Here is a 19,608-nt window from a genome sequence, read left to right as displayed (position 1 = left end):
TAAAATTAGCAAATATGGGGTTAATGGGGTTTAGTTTTTTTGGTTTGTGTGATGCCGTGCTTTTTAAACAGAAGGTACTGTTTCTTTTCACCCCAGATATAATATATTGTCTAAAGCTAAAAGTGTAATGTAGCTAACAGTAATTTTAGTATTCATAACTCATCTAAATTCACTTATTCACAGGTTTCGACAGCTTTACACATGTCTTTGGGCAGTTAATTATAATCCCTGTATTTTTCTTGTAGTTTTAGATAGCTTGTAGCTTGTGCTACAACAAACCAGAGTAAAAAAAATGTTTGTTGATATTTTGATGTGCATTAGGTGCATCAGGTGTAATGAAGCAGAGACAAAACTAAAGCATATGTGGAACTAGCTCTAGACGAACAAAGCTGGATCCCACAGTGTTACTGTGAAGGAAAATACCAGTGAACCAACCAATGTATTCTAATATAGTGTTTTTAGGAAAAAATAAACATAAAAGCATACATTTAGAAAATGTATAAAAAAAATGGAAAATAATCACAAAATAAGTGCAATTTTAGATTAGACATCAGAGCCCCACATACATTTGTAACAGTCATAGACAAGACACATTGGGAAATTAAACGGAAATTGGTAAAGGACACAAAAAACTCTATAAAACCATACTTTTATATTTTTATGTTTACTAACGTTTGCAATGAGATGCAAAGAGCAACAAATGTAGAAGAACAAAAAATGACTTTCTTCAACATGGTTCTAGAATCTATTCATTTAAACTACATTAACCTGCTACATTAAAAGGATTAAAAAAAGCTCACAATTCAGAAAAAAAGAGGAAAATTCTTAAAAAGTTATAAGACCGACTGATCAAAGAGGGCAACTGGGGATAAATAATCATGATATTTCAGCAAACCTAAAGGACAGGGGACCGCTATAAGGGATCCATACGTCCATTTACAACTATTAATGCAGGCTTACCAGAGAGAATTCTTGCATTTAAAAACACACATTGGCTCGCTGCACAATTGAAACTCTACACTGTTTGCTCGCCTATCGCATTTGCCAGATGCATTACACCAAATTAAAAACATCTCCGCCCAGACTGTTGGATTCCAAAGTTTATCTTATTTAACACTGTATGTCATCCATTAGGACATACATTGCCACATTTAGAAATTTAAGGCCAATTTTTGAAGTGAAAATACAGGGAAATCTGATATATATATATATATATATATATATATATATATATATATATATATATATATATATATATATATATATATATATATTTATAAATGGGTCCAAGAATTTAGTCACATAAATCTAAATTCTTCAGCCTTGGGCTACAGCTTGTTTATTCTGACACTTGGTGCCTTCATCCTCATGAGGGTCTGCTAATATAGTGAAATGTATCTGAATTTGTGTAATATCAATAAAAACAATTGTGAATATTTTCTCTCAGTATGGTGCTGGAAATGCATTGTTGTTAATTCTAGCAGTTGTCTAAACCTGACCACAAGTTCTGCACTGATTAAGACTCAGCAATTAATGTTGGCATACATTAGTGAAAATGTTGCTAGCTAAATGCTCATCCATGTACCAAAGTATCTTTTTTTCACCTTAGCCAGAAACAGCATATATATCATTTTTGGTAGACTGCAAAAAAGCTCAAACGGTTATGTGGTCAAACCCAATTAGCATACAGCCTTGGTTCTAGTGTTTTTGCCTTTGAGAGAGATCTAAATTATGTTAAATCTTAATAAACATTAATAATGAACGTTAAATGCAACATGATTAACAAAGGATAAAATAAATCCAGTCGATGCCACCTCCTTTTAAGAGTCCACCTGCCTATTTCCTAGAATAAGTGTGCCGAAAAACATCAAATTTTCATCTTTATAAAACAAACCATACAGATGTTGGAGAGTGGAGATTTATATTTTTGCAATAAAATATTACAGGTCAGATTTTTATCCACTCAGTTGTTGAATAAATTGAAAAGAATTCAACTATTTGCTCCGTCTTCTCTGAAAGTGATGTGATAATGAGATGGTGGCAACATTATCAGTCAAGCATGAAACTCAGAATGTTTGTTCAGTGTCAACAACCTTATTAAAACTAGTGATGTTAGCCATTGCTTGAAGCACAAGTATTATTTACTTCTGTATCTGACTAGTGACACCCGAATCTTTGCATAAATGCCACATTATTTACATGGGAAACATTTACTGTAAACTTTTTAATGAGATGATCAAACTGTTTCTACTGTATAAAATATGTTCTGAAGATAATTTTGCATCTACACAAATTTTGAAAAAAAACCCCTGTAAAAACAAATGTCATAGCTTCTAAAATGTAAACAGTTTTATATTTGCTCTCAGGTCAGCATTAATCCACAAGTGTATTTCCATGAAATGAACCCCATTTCTTTGTAGCATTCTGCACATTGGTCAGTTTTACATTTCACTTTAATGATGTTTTGAAATTTGGAGCTTTTCTTTGCTTTTCCAGTTTATTTCCATACTGTTGTTTTCTTGTATTTTCTATCAGTTTATTCTTGTTATTCGGCTTTCTCCTTTAATCTGCTTGTCATCCCTCTTTCCTCTTACCCGTTTCCCCCATTATTGAAGCTCCTGTTGGTCTTGGTTTCTTTGCTGCATTGTTATTCTGTTTCTAGTCATGCCTCGTCTTCCCAACATTTCTCCCCTTGATACGTGTCTCATGCTCAGTTGACACTAAGGGTCCGCATAGTGCGCCAACCAATACTCTAACAGCATAACACCACCAACACTGCCACTGGTACAAGATTGGATGGATACTAACTTAAACAACTTATCTTGAACACTTGCAGATGTCTACCTCAAAGTTGCTGGAGTAAAGGTGCTGCTGAGTTTTAATTCTACTAGAATTAAGCTTAAAGAAGTTGGTTTGGCTCTTTAAAGGGTCAGTGAGGAAGTTCCTTTGTTAGTACTAAACCACAGTGAAATTAAAATCCTCCAAATTCTCTAGGAAAAAGGAGAAAAACTCATAGAAAATCAACCGATCTTCAACATATATGTTTTTTTATTTCACTCTATATGTGTGTTAAACATCATCATGACTTAGGTGTGGATTAATCTTTGTACTTTGTGACTTTTTGCAAGGAGAGTGTCGGTTCAAACTATGAAACTGAATCAGGGAGTTGTCAGAGAGGACTTTGTTCTGCAAACTTCCTTCACTGTATCAGTTTCATGAAAAGTAAATATAAACTTCAGGGTAATTTTGAAAGATTTCTTACTAAATAACTTTATACAGCATGTTATTTTAAAATTGCAATTACGTATTATCTGGTCAATAACACCCATGTTGAGCAATGAGTGGTTCAAAAACAAACCCAGACTACTTTTCTATCTTTGTTTCTTGACAGAGATGATAGCTGAAATCGGCTCCAAGCCACCATACCACACTCCTTACACCCTGCCATGAATTCATGAAGTTGAAGCCAAAATGGAAAATAATTTACTTCAAATTCCCAATTTTATGTAATAGTTTGTATGAGGATCCAAGCAGAGACGAGTACAGAGAAGGACAGGGAATAAAGGATTTTCATAAGAGTACTCAGAAACAGACTGGTGACAAGAAACAGAGGATTTAACTTCGAACTGAGGAACGTTTAAGCAAGAAAATGACTTCAAGGAAGCCTAAACAGGTGGGGAAAGGAACAGACGAAGAACAGCTGTGAAAGAATAAATAAACTAATTCACAGTGGGAAAGTTCTGAGTTAAACTAGACAGACAGACAATAAGAGAACATAGAGAACAGATGTGCTAAATGTGAATATAAATTAGACTAAAACATAAAAAAAATAAACTCAAATTCTACAGACTGTGAACCAAATATGTGAATCATCTGAATTGCAGGGAATTTGTTTTTTGAAGGACTTTCCACTCTCTTAGATGAAGTTATGCCCAAATATGACTGTTACTTTGTTTTGTTCAGATATTCAGTACTTAAGTTATAAAACCACCCAGTAGCAGGTGAAGCCCAGAACAAGCAAACACATTTTTATTTCCACCGATGAACTAATTTAAAAAAGATTCTCTCCAACATTTCCTGCTCAGTGTAACCATTATATTTGACACATGACACACAATTGGTTAAAGAACAAAACGTGGAGGCTGTTTTTAAACATTCATTAGCTTTCAGCTAATATATGCTTGTTCTTTTTTATGACCCACAGTGCATTTTACTTACAGTTACTCAAAAGATCAAATGTACAGAGACTTCAGAGCCACTTTAGTCATTGCCATATGGCAGATTATGGTTTATCACCATAATATCTTGAAAATGTTAGTTAGATAAAATAAGAATGGTGATTAGGTGCACCTAATCACCTAATCAATTAGCTAAGATTAATTTACACCTAATTATTGTTTATAGGAATTTTGATAATTTGTGATATTTTCTTTCCACATTTCAACAGCTTTTTTTTGGGTTGCATTTGATAAAAAAAAAAACACAAAGTAGAGCATCATTGCAGAGTGTAACATGATGGCAAAATAGGAAAATGTTTAGCAGTGTATCATGCAAGCCCCCCTGTTCTCTAGTTTAGACCAGCTTTCAGGGATTTTTGTCATCTATATTATTTAAAGTATCACTCTAAAAGCATAAATCTTGTTCCCTGTCGTGTAGCGAGTTGTAAGATCTTTGCTTGACAAAAACTTACACAAATTGAATTTTCATATCAGTTTTATTTTGAATTAGAAACAGGATTAAATCTTATATCAAAAGTATGAAAAAAAAACAAGACTTCTGGTTATTTGTGAAGCTGATGTCACAGAACCTACATAATAATTGTGCATCCTTGAGAAACCCAGAGTCATCAGTAGTTCCTGGCACAGATAAATGGTTTCTGATTGTCACAGAACTCATCATCCCAGCATCTGGACCCTGCAGGTATAAACACCTCAAGTCAGAGAAACATCTGAAGCCTAAATGTAGAAACATTGAAAAACTGTACAGCTGATTTAGCAGTAATAGTTATGTAAATGTTTATTTACATAACTTATCCTTGTCTCCTTGTCATTGAAAACTTCCACACGTGGGAGAGAGTTTCACTTACCACTGTAGTTCATCTGCAAACAGTGCTGATTAAGGGCAAAGTTATTTGGCTCTCCTCGACACCAGTTTCTGTAATGAAATTGGGTACCGTCCACCCAGTACCATCCACGTTCCTGCAGCACAGGGTTAAAAAATGTGTTTGCTTTCATTTTTCGAAAAGGCTTACAAAGAATGTGCACACATGAACGCACCCTGTGTAAATCTGAGCCTCCGATCCATACTTGACGACGCCCCTGACCCGCAGCCGATATCAACCTCAGGAGCTGATAATTCACCTCAAAGTCATGAACCGATGCAAGGTGGGCTTGTATGGACCTGCAGTTACTCTGCAGAGGAGAAAAACAGAGCTCTTATGCCAGTGTGGTAATAAAGCAGTTTGTGGGAAAATAAAGTTCATTATGGATCACCTGGGCTCTATACCAAGAGGATAGAATTGGAAAGACGTGGTAGCAGCGACCCTTGAGCGGGGTCCATCCAGGAGAACAGGATCCTGAACGTAGTACTGTGCCATTTAGAGCTAATAAGAAACACATACAGACTCTCAAATGAATGACTTAATATTACTAAACTAATTTATTTCGAATACATCCATCTATCTACTAACACGCCTATCCCTTGTGGTGTCGTGATGTGTGCTGGTGCCTATCTCCGGCTGTCAGTGGGTGAGAGGCCAGTATATATACTGGCCTCTCATATATATATATATGATTGTGTGTGTGTGTGTGTGTGTGTGTGTGTGTGTGTGTGTGTGTGTGTGTGTGCATAGGTAGATAGGGCAAAAACCTGTTAGCTTTAATGTCTCCACCATTGCAACATATGAGCTTATCAGAGATTAGATTTTGTCATGATTGCGGCACTGTTGCCTGGTCTAATCACTCATGTCACACACCTTCTTAGCTCCGCCCATTCCTCATCACTTCAGATTTGTTCCACCTGCTCTCACTAGTATATAACCACCTCTGAGACCACACAACAGTGCCAGTTTTTTTCGAGCCATTGGTGAGACTTATTCCAGCGTTATTTTGTTCGGACTCCTGATCCTCACCTGTTTGCCTTTCGACCTCTGAGCCTGCCTGTTGCCTTGTGATCCTGTTTTGCCTGATCTGATTCCTGACTTCTGCCTGACCTGATTACCTGCCTGACCTCTGCTGTTTGTGTACTGACCGGAACTGTCCTTTGACTACCGAGCCTGCCTGCCCTCGTTCAGTCTGTCTGCTGATCGTGTACAAAACCTGGAACTGTGTCCAGACCTCGTCCTGGATCTCCCTCTGGCACCTCATCTGACATCTGACCACCCGGCTCTGACCTTGGATCTCATCCCCGACATCCGCTTCTGGTTCGTCCTCCTGATCATTCTGCTCACGTCTGTCTTCACGATTCAGACCTCCTGCCCGTCCTCCAACCTCCGCGTCCGTTAGTGACCTACACATTTCTGTCTGAGCACCCTAGGCTAAACGTGGTCACTAACCTGTTGTCTCCTCCTGCAGAAGTTTCCGCTGTAGACACGGACTCCACCCAAGCTGTTTCTGAGATCAATAAACTGTTTAAACGACTATGTTTGTCTGCCTTGAATTCTGGGTCCACCTGTTCTTAGCCTAACAAGATTTTCCTGGTGTACCAGCTCCACTTTATATAGACCCCAAATGAATGCTTGTGAAAAGGGAAGCTATGTCTCCTGTAAAGCTTCAGTAGGTAACTTTTGTAAAAATGTACGTTTTACATAGTTGTTATACAACCATGCTAGATGACATATCACAAAGAACAGTGGCTGAATTTTCTTTCTCAAAGCATTATGTATTGCTTCAGTATGTCTTGGTTGTCTTGACATTTCATTGTGCCCTGGTACAGTTTTAAGGTTCCCAGTAGTGCATGCAATTTTTGTTTTCTTTACTTCTTTGCAACTTCTGCTGTATAATAAACATTGCAATTCCCCTAAAATCACTATCAAAGTTCCTTCCATGAACTTTATATGCTAATGATTAAGTATGATTGGTCTCTTTAAATAAGCTAGGTAGCTGATCAAAAGGTACAGTTTCTCTGAAACAAATTAATGGTTAAATGGTAAATAGATTGAACTTATATAGCGCTTTTCCACTCATGCTGACCACCCAAATCGCTGTACACTATAGCCACATTCACCCAGTCGCTCTCACTAACGCACACACGTTCATACACCAAGACGCAGCTCGGTAGGCAACTTGGGGTTAAGTGCCTTGCCCAGAAGCACATCGACATGTGGCATGGGGAAGCTGGAATCGAACCCACAACCTACTGATTGCCATACGACTGTGTGGTTAAAACTGGGTTGGAGGATATTTCAAGGGTTAATCATTTTTTTATGGATGCTAAAAAACATGTTATCGTATTTAAGCAGATCATGAAAAATTTGCAATAAATAAGTTACTTGAATTATTATAGGTTCTTATTTTATGATGTTAAATGCATTCAGTGATGCAGTAGACCAGGGGTTCCCAAACATTCCCTTGCCATGGCCCCCTAAACAACATCAGCATCTGGTTGTGGTCCCCCTTTGCGAATCTGCACACTGTGCTGCAAAATATGTAGAGAAATCCACTTTGCAAACACTTTTTCTTACTTTTAATAATTATTACATTTGCTTAGCATTAGAATATTAACTAACAAGTTTTCTTTTTTTTTTTCTTTTTTTAAAGGAGAAAAAAAAGGAAAAAAAGAAAAATAAATGGAAAAAAAAACAAGTTTTCAACATTATTATATTCCAATTATTATATCCCACACTTTGGAAAACAATGCATTAGACAACTTCCTTTTAGTTAATTTGTTTCGAGGAGAAGCAATGCATCATTTGCTCTGCACCTTGGCTACTTTAAATGTAATAAAATCCATTAAAATTAAATAAAAAGCTCATTTTTAAGAACTTTTGGAAATGGTGGAAGGAGACCCCACTGATACTTGCACTGCTCAACAGCATCATTCACAAAGTTGTATGTTTGAAATGGCATTTCTCATTTGTTGGCAACATTATTAGTCAAAGTGAAACGCACCTTTCATGTAAGTTTCTTCATCCACAGGTTCAAAGACTGGTTCTGCAAAACAGCAGGAGGGGGGCCATGAGCATAAAAAGTGATACACAATTTTTTAACAAACATTAGAAAAGATTCACTAACCTTCTGCATCCGTCTCATTTCCAGTTCCCTCTTCAAGTAGAACTAAGCAGTTGAGCAAAATGTTTATGCTAAATTGTTCCTTGTGTAAATAAGGGTGATGTTACAAATTATGAATGAATGCCAAACATAACCTTACCTTCTGGAAGAATATCCTTTGTTTCAGGTTCTTTGCGGAGGTCTGGAGAAAGTGAAGATTATTTTGATTAATACTGTGTAAAACTAAAGACGTATATACAAATTAGTGATGATCTGCATTTTAAATGATCAGTATTAGGTTTCCCTGAAAAAAAATCATTTCCTTTGTAATTTTGTCTTCTACACGCCTAAGTTTTTACCATTTTTTTTCATGCATTTTCCCAGTAAAGCTTTATTATAGACCATGTTGTCCAGCAAATCTGGGTTTTCCTATATAACAGGAACTACAATCACGTTCACAGGGAAAGTGAGATGTATTGGTTTCTGCAGCTCCCTATCTCTGTCGTGTGACCTGTTCTGTCTGTTCTGTTCACAACATCCACAGACAGCTCTTGGTGAAGGAGAGCAGACAGCCCATAGTGGAGCCAACACAGTATCAATTAACATTTAACAACAGTTTAAAAGTAAAGCACTAAAGCTGTGCAACATATCGCAAAAAACAATACATTGCAATATAAGATATTATATTGTGCAATATAAGATATTATACAATATGTGAACAGCTTATATTTCAACATGAGATATATGGTGAGAATTATATTAGCATTAGTAAAGTAAATAATCAAACACAAACTCACCAGCCGCCTGACTCAACATCAACAAGGCACAAAGAATGAGCAGACTGAGCATCTTCATAGTTTAGACGAAGCAGGTCAGGACAGTAATGACCTTCAATGAACTCAGTGTACGTAGATGTTGATTCTAAGTCAGGGTAGTAATTTACCTGGAAACTTAATACTCTCAGTCCAATAAAGATATTTGAAGTTAGTTTGTAAGTTTCTACTGACTGCAAGAAAAAATATTACCAAAATTCCAAAAGTTAAGAGTAAGCCTGTAGCCTCAGATTTGCTGTTTGAATATCCTGGTCAAATATCAGCTCTTATATATTGTTTCTTCCAGCCTCCAGAGAAGGAAGCTGGCACATGCATTTATGAGAGAAATATTTTCCCCCTCTTAAATTCTTATCTTTTGAACAAACAATGGTTTAATTGCTCAGTTACCAAAGTCCAAATGTGGCTTCTCTGACATATGTTGTGACAAATGTTCATATTACAGCAGTATTTATTAAATGTGATCTTTTGTTTTTCTATTTAAAAGGTTTGCCAATGAAAATGTACAATGTATAACCAAATATGTTCATCATATTGAACTTGATGCATCTACGATAGATTGGCCAAATAACTTAAATCTCCATGATTGAATTTAAACCTTCAGTAACTGTCTTGTTGAAAAAGCTTGTCTCAGGTTGACAGAAGCAGCAAATGTTTAATGTTTACTTAATTTTATTCAGTATTATTTGAACAATTGTGTATTTTTTATGTCTTAATCCATTAACTGAACAATAAAGTATTAATACGTCTCTTTCTCTTAACAAAAGTAATACATGTCTACTTCATTGCCTGGTGGGATAAAAATGAGATGGAGTTGACTCCACCGGCTCTTCCAGGGTCCGCTTAGCCCAGCCCCCAAACAAGCCCGGCCCCCAAATTAGCATAATCTCACTCTTAACTTTTGATAAAAGTTGAGAGGTCCGCTGATATGATTCGAGTGTGTTTTATGGTTATAACAAATGTTATCTCCACAAAGGTTTCATACACTGATGGTATATTAATGCTTATATTAACCGGCTCACTCATCAGGACTTAAAATAAAACTGAAGTCTTTAAAGTTAGCAGCGAAAGTTCGCTAGCCAAACAGCTATCAGCTTGTGGTAACTTCCGGATCTAGACATTCAAAAGAGGCTTGTTTTAAAGCATAAGGCTTGTTCGATTTGCTCTGCCATCGTTCAATGGTGCTATGAGCGTTATTACCGCATTATTATTACATCATTGTTTGACTTTAGGAGGAACAAATTTTAGCGACCAGCCGCTGCAACGACCCCTACCTCCCGGAGGTGTAATTGCATTGATCAAATTGGGCATCCCTAAAATAAATTATTTTTGTGAGCATTCTTTAAAATAATTTCCTCAAATAATGTTTTGCGTAACTCGGGATTTGCATTGTGAATGGGTTGAAACATATACCAAATGTTCTGAATTAGTGAAGCTAATTTAAGCTGATTTCATGTTCTTTAAGGTCAACTTTGGTTCTTTAACTCAAACAAAATGTTATTTCATCAAATAACATTTTATTTAACTCAGGATTTGCAGTGTGATTGGATTTAAACACATGCCAAATGTTCTGAATTAGTTAAGCAAATTTAACTCCTTTACTCCTTTGTGTTTTTCTTAAGTCAGATCTGCAGTGAACCAGGATTCACTGAATTATTCTGATTATAATCAACCACTTTTGATTTGTCTTTTGTTTTGTTTTTTATGTAAATAGTTCCTTAGCTTAGCTTCTTTTATATTATCATTTTGCTTAGTAGTTTAGTTAAGTTAAGTTAAGTTAGTTAAGTTTCACCAGCCTAGAAGAGAGGATTCATTTATTGAAATACAGTGTTAATTCAGATAAACATTATTATATAGTGATATTCTCTGGATGTTCATTTTATTTCTATCATTAAATTCTTGAACCTAAAGATAAGTTGTCACTCATTTATTCTATGTGTGCTAGTGCTTGTATCATCCCTTTCAACTATTGTCCTGATATCAGCTTAAGAGCTAATATCTTCCAGACAATACTTAACAGACAGAGTTATTTGTTAAACATTAAATAACTTGTGTATAATTGCACAACAACACAATGTTTTGCTTAATATAAGTACTTTCTTAAACTGGTGATACTGTAGACTGTGAATATTTATGATGTCTCTGATGTGAAAGGATCAAATCCTTCAGCTCTTTTACAGGTCACATTTAGATACAACATGGGGAGTTTTTCTGTTTAATTCAAAATGCAACCACAATCTTAACAGCCCACATTTGACCTTGGGGAAAGTAAATTGCTACAATAAGGAAAGAAATTAAATTTCCTTGATCGATAACAGAATAACAAATGGTAAACTAGGTTGCACATCAAACAAATTTTTTTTTATTGCAGCTTTTGAGCAAACAATAATTAACCATTTGAAACATTTATTTGTTCTATGCCTTTAACATATGCATTTTAACATTTTTTTTCAATACAATGTTTTTGTGCCTTGTTTTTCTCCATCTATCTTTCCTGTGATGTCCTGGAAAGCACTGTCCTTGTCATGACAAATTATTGCTCTGTGCTCATATAGCTAGTGATGTATATTTAAAACAAGTGAGGTGTTTATTACAGCTATTTTTTATTTAACTTGTTGTGCAATCAGCCATGTGGGATAATATCTCAGTGTATGTTTAAAGCCACTGAAATGTGAGACTTTTACAGGCCCTCAGGGGACTGCCAATCACAGCGGGGGGTGCCAACACTGCTATGTACCAACCTACCTCGGATTTATCTCTCCCTTTGCCCGTGGACTGTGAAAGCATCCACACTGGAGAGACTGGCCTTAGAATACAACCATAATAGAAAGGCCATGCTGCAAACCCCTTCATTGGCTGAATGCAGACCACATGAGAACTGACCATGGAAGCTTTATCCCAGGCTGGGTTACACAAGGAGTGAGAGCCACTTGCTTGCTGCTCGAACTGGATGCCCACAGTCAACCGAACAGACACAAAGGCAGAATTTTGGCAGAGTTTGGCAGGGGAATTTTAAAATGGTTTATTTTTGATGTTTTACAAGGTTGGACCGAGCTAGACTGACTAATGGGCTAGCTCGCGCTAGCTTTCTTGAAACCATGCTATGCTGATATGTGGTTTGAGTATGTTTTCAGGGTTATAACAAGCTTTACTTCCATAAGGGTTTTATACACGGATAGGATAATAATGTTTGTGTTTTGAGAAACAGAGCAGAGATCACATAGATGGAAAGTAATCACACCCCACAGTCCCGCTGCAGTCTGCGTCTGCCCTGTCTCTATCCTGTCTCGATTTCAGCTCTTCCTAATACTCGACAGCGGCCCCGCAGTTAGACAAAAGAGAGCCAATCTTTCACGAGGAGGCTGAGGTCTTTTAACATCTGTCGGATGATGCTGAGGATGTTTTATGAGTCTATTGTTGCCAGTACGATCTTCGTCACATGCTGGGGCAGTGGACTGAGGCTTGCTGACAACAACAGACTGAACAAACTGATCAGGAGGGCCGGTGATGTTGTAGGGGAGGAGCTGGACACTGACGACCGTGGCAGTGAGGAGGATGCTGTCCAGGCTTCAGTCCATCTTAGACAATGTCTCACACCCTCTCCACGACACACTGGCCCAACAGAGGAGCTGCTGGGTCACTAACTACAGGCCTGTTTCTCTTCTCCCACAATTTTCTAAAATCCTGGAAAAACTCTTTAAGAAAAGACTGGAACAATTCATAGAAAAACATTCGCTACTTATCAGCAGTCAATATGGATTCAGAGCAAACCGGTCAACATCGCTGGCCGTAACTGACTTAATAGAAGAAATAACCAACGCAATAGATAGTAAGAAACTGGCAGTAGGGATATTTATAGATTTAAAGAAAGCTTTTGATACAATAAATCATGAAATCCTACTTAAAAAATTAGAACGCTATGGAATTAGGGGAGTAGTTTCTGACTGGATGAGGAGTTATTTAAAGAGCCGGAAACAATTTGTGAAATTGGGAGATGTGGAATCTGATTGGCAGGAGACTGTCTGTGGAGTACCACAAGGATCAGTATTGGGACCAGTTTTATTTAATCTTTATATAAATGATATCAGTAAAGTGTCCAATGTATTAAAATTTATCTTATTCGCTGATGACACAAATATTCTAGCCTCAGGAGATAATTTAGAGCATCTTCTCTCAACAGCCACTTCAGAGATTAGCAAGTTAAAGATATGGTTTGACCATAACAAATTATCCCTAAATTTGGACAAGACGAAATTCATGGTCTTTGGGAACTGTTATAAAAATATTGAAATTCAAGTTCAAATAGAGGACGTAACTCTAGAAAGGGTTTTTGCTAATAAGTTCCTCGGTTTAATAATAGATGACAAAATCAGTTGGAAACCTCATATTCAACATTTACAGAGTAAACTCAGTAGAAGTATATCCATATTGGCCAGAGCTAGACATGTATTGAATGCTAAATCACTTCATACTTTATATAACTCTCTGATTTTACCATATCTATCATATTGCTGTGAAGTGTGGGGAGTTAATTACAAGAGCTCTTTACATCCGGTAACCGTCCTACAGAAACGAGCCATTAGAATCATCCATAATGTCGGTTATTATGAGCATACAAACCCGCTCTTCATAATATCCAGAATTCTCAAATTTGACGAGCTTGTAGAATTTAAAATGGCTCAATTTATGTTCAAGGTATCAAAAAAGTTGTTACCTGAGCACATACAGAGCACGTTTTCTGAAAGAGAAGGGGGGTATAACTTAAGGGGTCACTCAATCTTCAAGATCCGCAATTTTAGAACAACAAGGAAAAGCTTCTGTATTTCAATTAAAGGTGTAAAGTTATGGAATAAGTTACATGAAGATTTAAAACAAAGCAATAGTTTAACACAATTCAAAAGAAAGTACAAAGAGGTAATTTTCAATAGATACACACATGGGGACAGAAAGCAATAAGGTGTGTATTGAAGATAATAACTTGGTGTAAGGGTTTAGAAAGATAAACCAGCATAAAATGGGAAAATGTATAGGGAAATATTAGTAACTGTTACTTCTAACTGCCACTTTGATTTTGATTTTTTTTTCTTTAATGACAGTAGGACTCTAAAGTCTCAAGTGTTTAGGGGTAGGAGTTTATAAGTTCTCACTTCTTCCTACCCCATTTTGAGCATGATATGTTAACTGAAACAAAAAAAAATCTGTATTTTCTCTTCTTTCTTATGCACTTCTTGTTACTGTGCACTATTTTATTTTTATATTTGTATCATGTTCGAATAAATTTCATTTAATTTCAATTTCAATTTCTTTTGTATGTAATTAGTTCCTTAGCTTAGCTTCTTTTTATCTTCATTGTTCTTAGTAGTTTTAGTTAAGTTTCACTAGTGTAGTAGAGAGGATGTTATTGATTCAAATATAGTGTTAATTAATATAAACAGCATTTTATAGTGATGTTCTCTGGATGATCATTTTATTTCTGTTAATAAATTCTTGAACTGTATTCTATGTGTGCAGAGTTTGCTGTTAAAAGATCGCAATTGCTTGTATCAACCCTTTCAGCCATTGTCCTGATATCAGCTCTAGAGCTGATATTTACCAGACAATACTCAAGAGACAGAGAGTTATTTATTAGACATTAAATAACTTTAAACAGTTGCACAAATCTCCGTTTATCTGAGATTTACATGACAAACAACTTTGCTTTCCAGTCACTGTAGTCTCATAACCTCTAACAGTGTATAAGATAATCATTTCATGATTTTGCTACAGGAAAAAGGGGATAGTAAAAGTTGGATCAAACCTACCAGGCCTAAATATCCAGCAGCAGGTAGGTTACTGTGGAGGGGTTTGTGTTCCAGTAGTCTATTGTTGTGGTGATCTCCAACCTGTTGTGTACACCCGCAGCAAAATTATCACCAGTCTCCACTGCTTTTGCTTATTGTTGAAATGCCATAGATGGGCCACAGGGGCGCAGTAGTTAATGAGTTTGTCCTGCAATTGGAGGGTTGCTGATTTGATCCCCCGCTCTGACCATCCCAATTTGGTGTCCTTGGACAAGACACTTCAAGAATTGACTGCTGCCGGTTGTCAAAGGGTCCAGTGGTGCCAATGTCTGTCAGTATGTGCCAGGACAGCTGTGGCTGCTAACACAGCTCACCACTTTCTGGGTGAATGTGTGATTGTAGTGTAAAGAGCTTTGGGGTTGATTGTCTAATTAAACCGTTATACAGGCACAAGCCGTTTATCATTTACAATTTGAAAGACAATCATCTTCCAAAAAGAATATTTGATGTAAAGACACAAGGAGCAGCTTGTTTCAATGCTTCAGAAACTTTATTAGGCAAAAGAGAAGAAAGTACAGTTTACTCTGCAGAGGTAAGTTTTGCTAAAAGCCTTCTTTCTGTAACACTTGGCGTTTTCACTTCGGCACATGGCCTAAGAGACTTTCAACCTGTTTTTTTTTAGCTTGTCGCTTCACACACTTAGCATTACAGCAATAGGAGAAAGATCAAGAAAAGTAAGAATGGTTGGATGCTTTTTTCAGGATGTATATTCATGACTTCCGGTCTTTATTTCCTGACGCAGACGAATGGGTATCGATAACTGCATGGAAGGTCCGACCAGCATCTGCAAGCTGCATGTAGAGAAGAAAATGCATCAAGATTTCTGATTAAATCCCTCTGAGAAAGTCATTATTCAGAACGATGGTTGTGAGTTGGACATATTTAGCATGCGTAGCTTTAATACAGATAAACTACATCACAGGCCTATTTTCACTGAGTGTTCAATCAAAATACCTGAGTTGTTCATAGCAAGGCAGTTATAACTGGTGGTGGTTCTCGGCATTCCTGGGCACCAGGAGTTATAGCTGAAGCGGGAGCCATCACTCCAAAACCAGATACGCTCCTAGAAAGGAAAAATGACAAGAAAAATAAATGTTTATTGCGCTTTGTAATAGTACATTCCAACTGAATTGGTCTTTGTATTTAACCCATCGCTTAGGCAGCAGTTTGCTACTACACTGAGTGGCACCCAGGGAGCAATCTGCGGCTAAGGGTCTTGCTCGCAGACCCATGGTGACACCCTGTGGGGATTGAACAGAGTTCTTGCAGCCTTCCTAGAATGCAAGAATGCTGCTCTGGCCACTGGGCCACAAAATTAGGGGTTTGGCCAACATTAAAAGCTGATCTGATTACAATACTTAAAAGTAGTTATCTATAAAACCAACATGAGTTTGCATAACTTTGGGTATAACAAAGGAGCCTCAATACTGTTTTTCATACTCGTTGGTAGAAGTTGTTGTTATCCAGAAATCCAAATATTTTTCAAAATTTTATAGCATTTGGGTGTTTGCAAATATTTAATCCTGCAGGAATGATTTCAGGTTTATAAAACTACTTTTAAATGGCCTCTAAGAAATATTTCTGTAGTCAGAATTATAGATTTTATCGGTGGCTGTAAAATTGTTCACAATATGACAGGGTACCTGTTCACCGTCGGAGCCTCCGATCCAGGTCAGCGGATAGTTGCGAGTCCTACCGTAGATAAAGTTTCTGAGCCATTCATATTCAACAGAACTGTGGACAGACGCAAGGTTTCCACCCAGGCTCACACAGTAGTTCTAAAACCAGTAAGAGAAAAACATAAAATCAGTGATGATATATGTATAAGTATATTTGTATAAGTTTGTGTTTATTTATGATGAACGGTTTCATAACGAACTGTGCATAAAGATCTTGGGTGAAACTGCCCATATTTACACACATGAACCTTCCAAATACACTTTGAAGCCCGTCTTTCATTTTACAGTTTGGTAATTAATGGTTAATAATCAAACATCCTGTTATTATTATTTATTTTTAGCATAGGTTTAGATGTTTCTCATTATTTCTGGCGTTCAAATATTTGTTTGTTGTTGTAATATTTATTTGAACTTTATTTTCTTCTTTGCTGTGTCAGCCATTCTATTGAATGGCACCAAATGATGATGTTTTCAACCTCATTTTGATATTGTCTATATGTTTTCAGCTCTCATCCAAACATTTCTTGTTTTATTTGCTGCTATGAATACATGAGAATATTTCATAGCAGCTATTTCAGTCCTCAGAAGTGTCAGGTTTGCTGTGTGAGGGAGAAGTCATTACCTCAGCCTGGGCCCAGTAGTAGCTGGCAGAAACATAGAGGAAACAGCGAGACCTGTAAAGCGTCCAACCACCGGGACAAGAAGTCGCTCTCTTAGCCACGCTCTTTCCTGGAGAAGATACAGAGAGGAGCATATGAAACATCAAAAATGTAATGTCTGTTTTGAGTGTGGAGATAGTTAAGAAGTGAAAGGCGGACTAACCTGATGCATCTGTATCATTTCCAGCTTCTCCTAAAAGTGGGACTGCATTTGATGTTATTAGAATCTGAGATTTAACATGTCCATATACTTATACTTTTTTACTAAAACACATCTGGTTTCAACTCACCTTCTGGAGCAGGTATCTCATCCAGAGTTTCTAAAAGGGAAAGGAAAGATCACAAATTTTCATTCGCAGCCTGACAGAATCCTGTCATGAAAAAAATGTATCTACTTTTAAACTATCTGAAAACTTCCTTTTGATACGGCAAAGCTACTTTTTCTAAAAACAGGCCAAAGTACCAGTGCAGTTACTTTGCTCGTGTCTCTCACAAACCTGATTCCACAAAAGACACCAGCCTATTTGCATATCAGCTGTTAGTTGAGCTGCACAATATGTCAAGTTGTCAATCATCATGGCAACACTGATCTGTGCAATATCACAAGATACAAGGACCCCTTGATCACAATATTTGGTAGAATAATATATCTACTATATTTAGTCCTGATGATGTTCTGTATTAAATATATACATGTTTGTCTGAACTTTCTGCATATGACGTAGATTTAAAGAAATTAAAAAAAATCTCCAGTTAATTGCCACAAAAATGAATATTACAATAATAATATCTAAAAAATAATGACACCTCTTAGTGGGATTACACATTCTTAACAGTTGGTTTATCGTTACTGCAAAGAACCCATGTGAATACCTCTGGTATACAATTAGTTTGTCTCATTTTATTACAAATTATAAAACTAAACTCACGTTCTGGAACAGGTTCCTGAGTTCCAGATACATCCTGGGCGTCTGCAGGAGATGTAGGTTATCACAATGGCATTGTTTGCATAATTTGTAACATTTAAAGCAGGTGTACATTATGCTTAAAAATTCCTGCTTTTACAAGGAAATCTACATTTACAGGAACAACGTACCTGCAGTGCTGCTCAGAGCCAGCAAAGCACAAAGAAGGATCGGTAGGGTCAGCATCTTCATGGTGGAGATGATGTAGATCAAAGACAATGAAAACCTTAAGAAACAAAAACAAGAAACAACCTGGTAAGAATAAAGAATATAACGAGTCTTTACCAACCTCAAGGATTACCTTCTTTCCTTTACCTCAGCGCCTGACTCTGGAGATGCTGAACAAGTCAAAGAGCTGCTCTTATATACAGTTTCCATCAGCTGGCAAACCAGGAAATTTGAAACAGGCATGTCCGTAAAGCACATTTGCAGAAAAAACAAATGTATACGATGACCATATCAATACACCGCGGCATATTAGATTTCACATTTGTTGTGTTTGTATCTTATGACATTAACGTGGGTGTTGCCTTAGTTCAGTAATATGTGTTCATTCAGCTTCTGTCTTCCTCATCAGGTAACAAAGCAGCCAAATCGGTCTTTACAACAAACATACACTTATCCTTTAAACTAAAATATAATCCATCCGTAACCAAATAGTCAACTTTTAATCCTAAAAGCTGATGACACAAAATAAGACGTTTTTGCCAACTTTTGTGAACCATACCTCAAATTGTGCTCTTAATATCCACATTTTGAGGTTAGATGGACCGCAGAATAAGTCCATGCACAGGGCTGTTTAAAAGTAACTTTTTCTGTCGGGTTACTGTCTGTCTTACCAGTAAATCAGACGTAAAAAAGAATATAACTGGTTTGTGTGTTTTGTTCTTTTCAAACTCTTGTGTCTGATTCTACACTTTTAAATGTAATTAGCCTGAACTCTGACGATAGCGGGTTGTAAATCCTTCTGGTCTTTTAAGTTAAAGCTGTAATTAATTTGTGGTTGATGTAATTTCCAGATCCAATTGTCATACAGTAATTAGATCAAACAGAACATGCTACAGTTTGGCATCAAAGAAACGATGAATGCATGGAAAAGTACCTCTATGGATGTGATGCTGTGGACGACTTGTCTTGCAACGACCTTTGGAACATTTTTAAAGGGCATCGCCTCGTAGATGTATCAACTTCAACTTTAGAATTAGGCAAAGGGCACTTTTGAGCTCTATTTCGTGTGATTATAAAAGCTAACAATTTGGAGCACTGACAATTAATAATTAAGCAATTTTCATAAAATCATGTTAAGAAAAACGTTTAAAGATTTAATACTTAATTAGTTAATTTGTTCTTTGTGGATCAAGAGTTGACTAGTAAATAAAATGTACGTCAATATTATCTCCACATCTTATGGTGGCTATAGTGCATGTT

General features: G+C 36.6%; 1 protein-coding gene across 1 annotated transcript in view; it reads right to left on the bottom strand.

The window, feature by feature from the left end:
- Window positions 1–18,517, bottom strand: part of LOC118558714 (galactose-specific lectin nattectin-like) — a 28,537-nt gene extending 10,020 nt beyond the window's left edge. The window contains exons 1-2 of the mRNA XM_036129257.1: window positions 18,496–18,517; window positions 18,312–18,406 (exon numbers count right to left, since the gene is read on the bottom strand). Coding sequence (XP_035985150.1) covers window positions 18,312–18,372 — 61 coding nt within the window. The 5' untranslated portion in view covers window positions 18,373–18,406; window positions 18,496–18,517. The remainder of the gene's footprint in view (window positions 1–18,311; window positions 18,407–18,495) is intronic.
- Window positions 18,518–19,608: the final 1,091 nt, after the last annotated feature.

The sequence above is a fragment of the Fundulus heteroclitus genome, unplaced genomic scaffold (assembly GCF_011125445.2).
Source record: "Fundulus heteroclitus isolate FHET01 unplaced genomic scaffold, MU-UCD_Fhet_4.1 scaffold_149, whole genome shotgun sequence".
Lineage (NCBI taxonomy): Eukaryota > Metazoa > Chordata > Actinopteri > Cyprinodontiformes > Fundulidae > Fundulus > Fundulus heteroclitus.
This window is presented reverse-complemented; position numbering and strand designations above follow the sequence as displayed.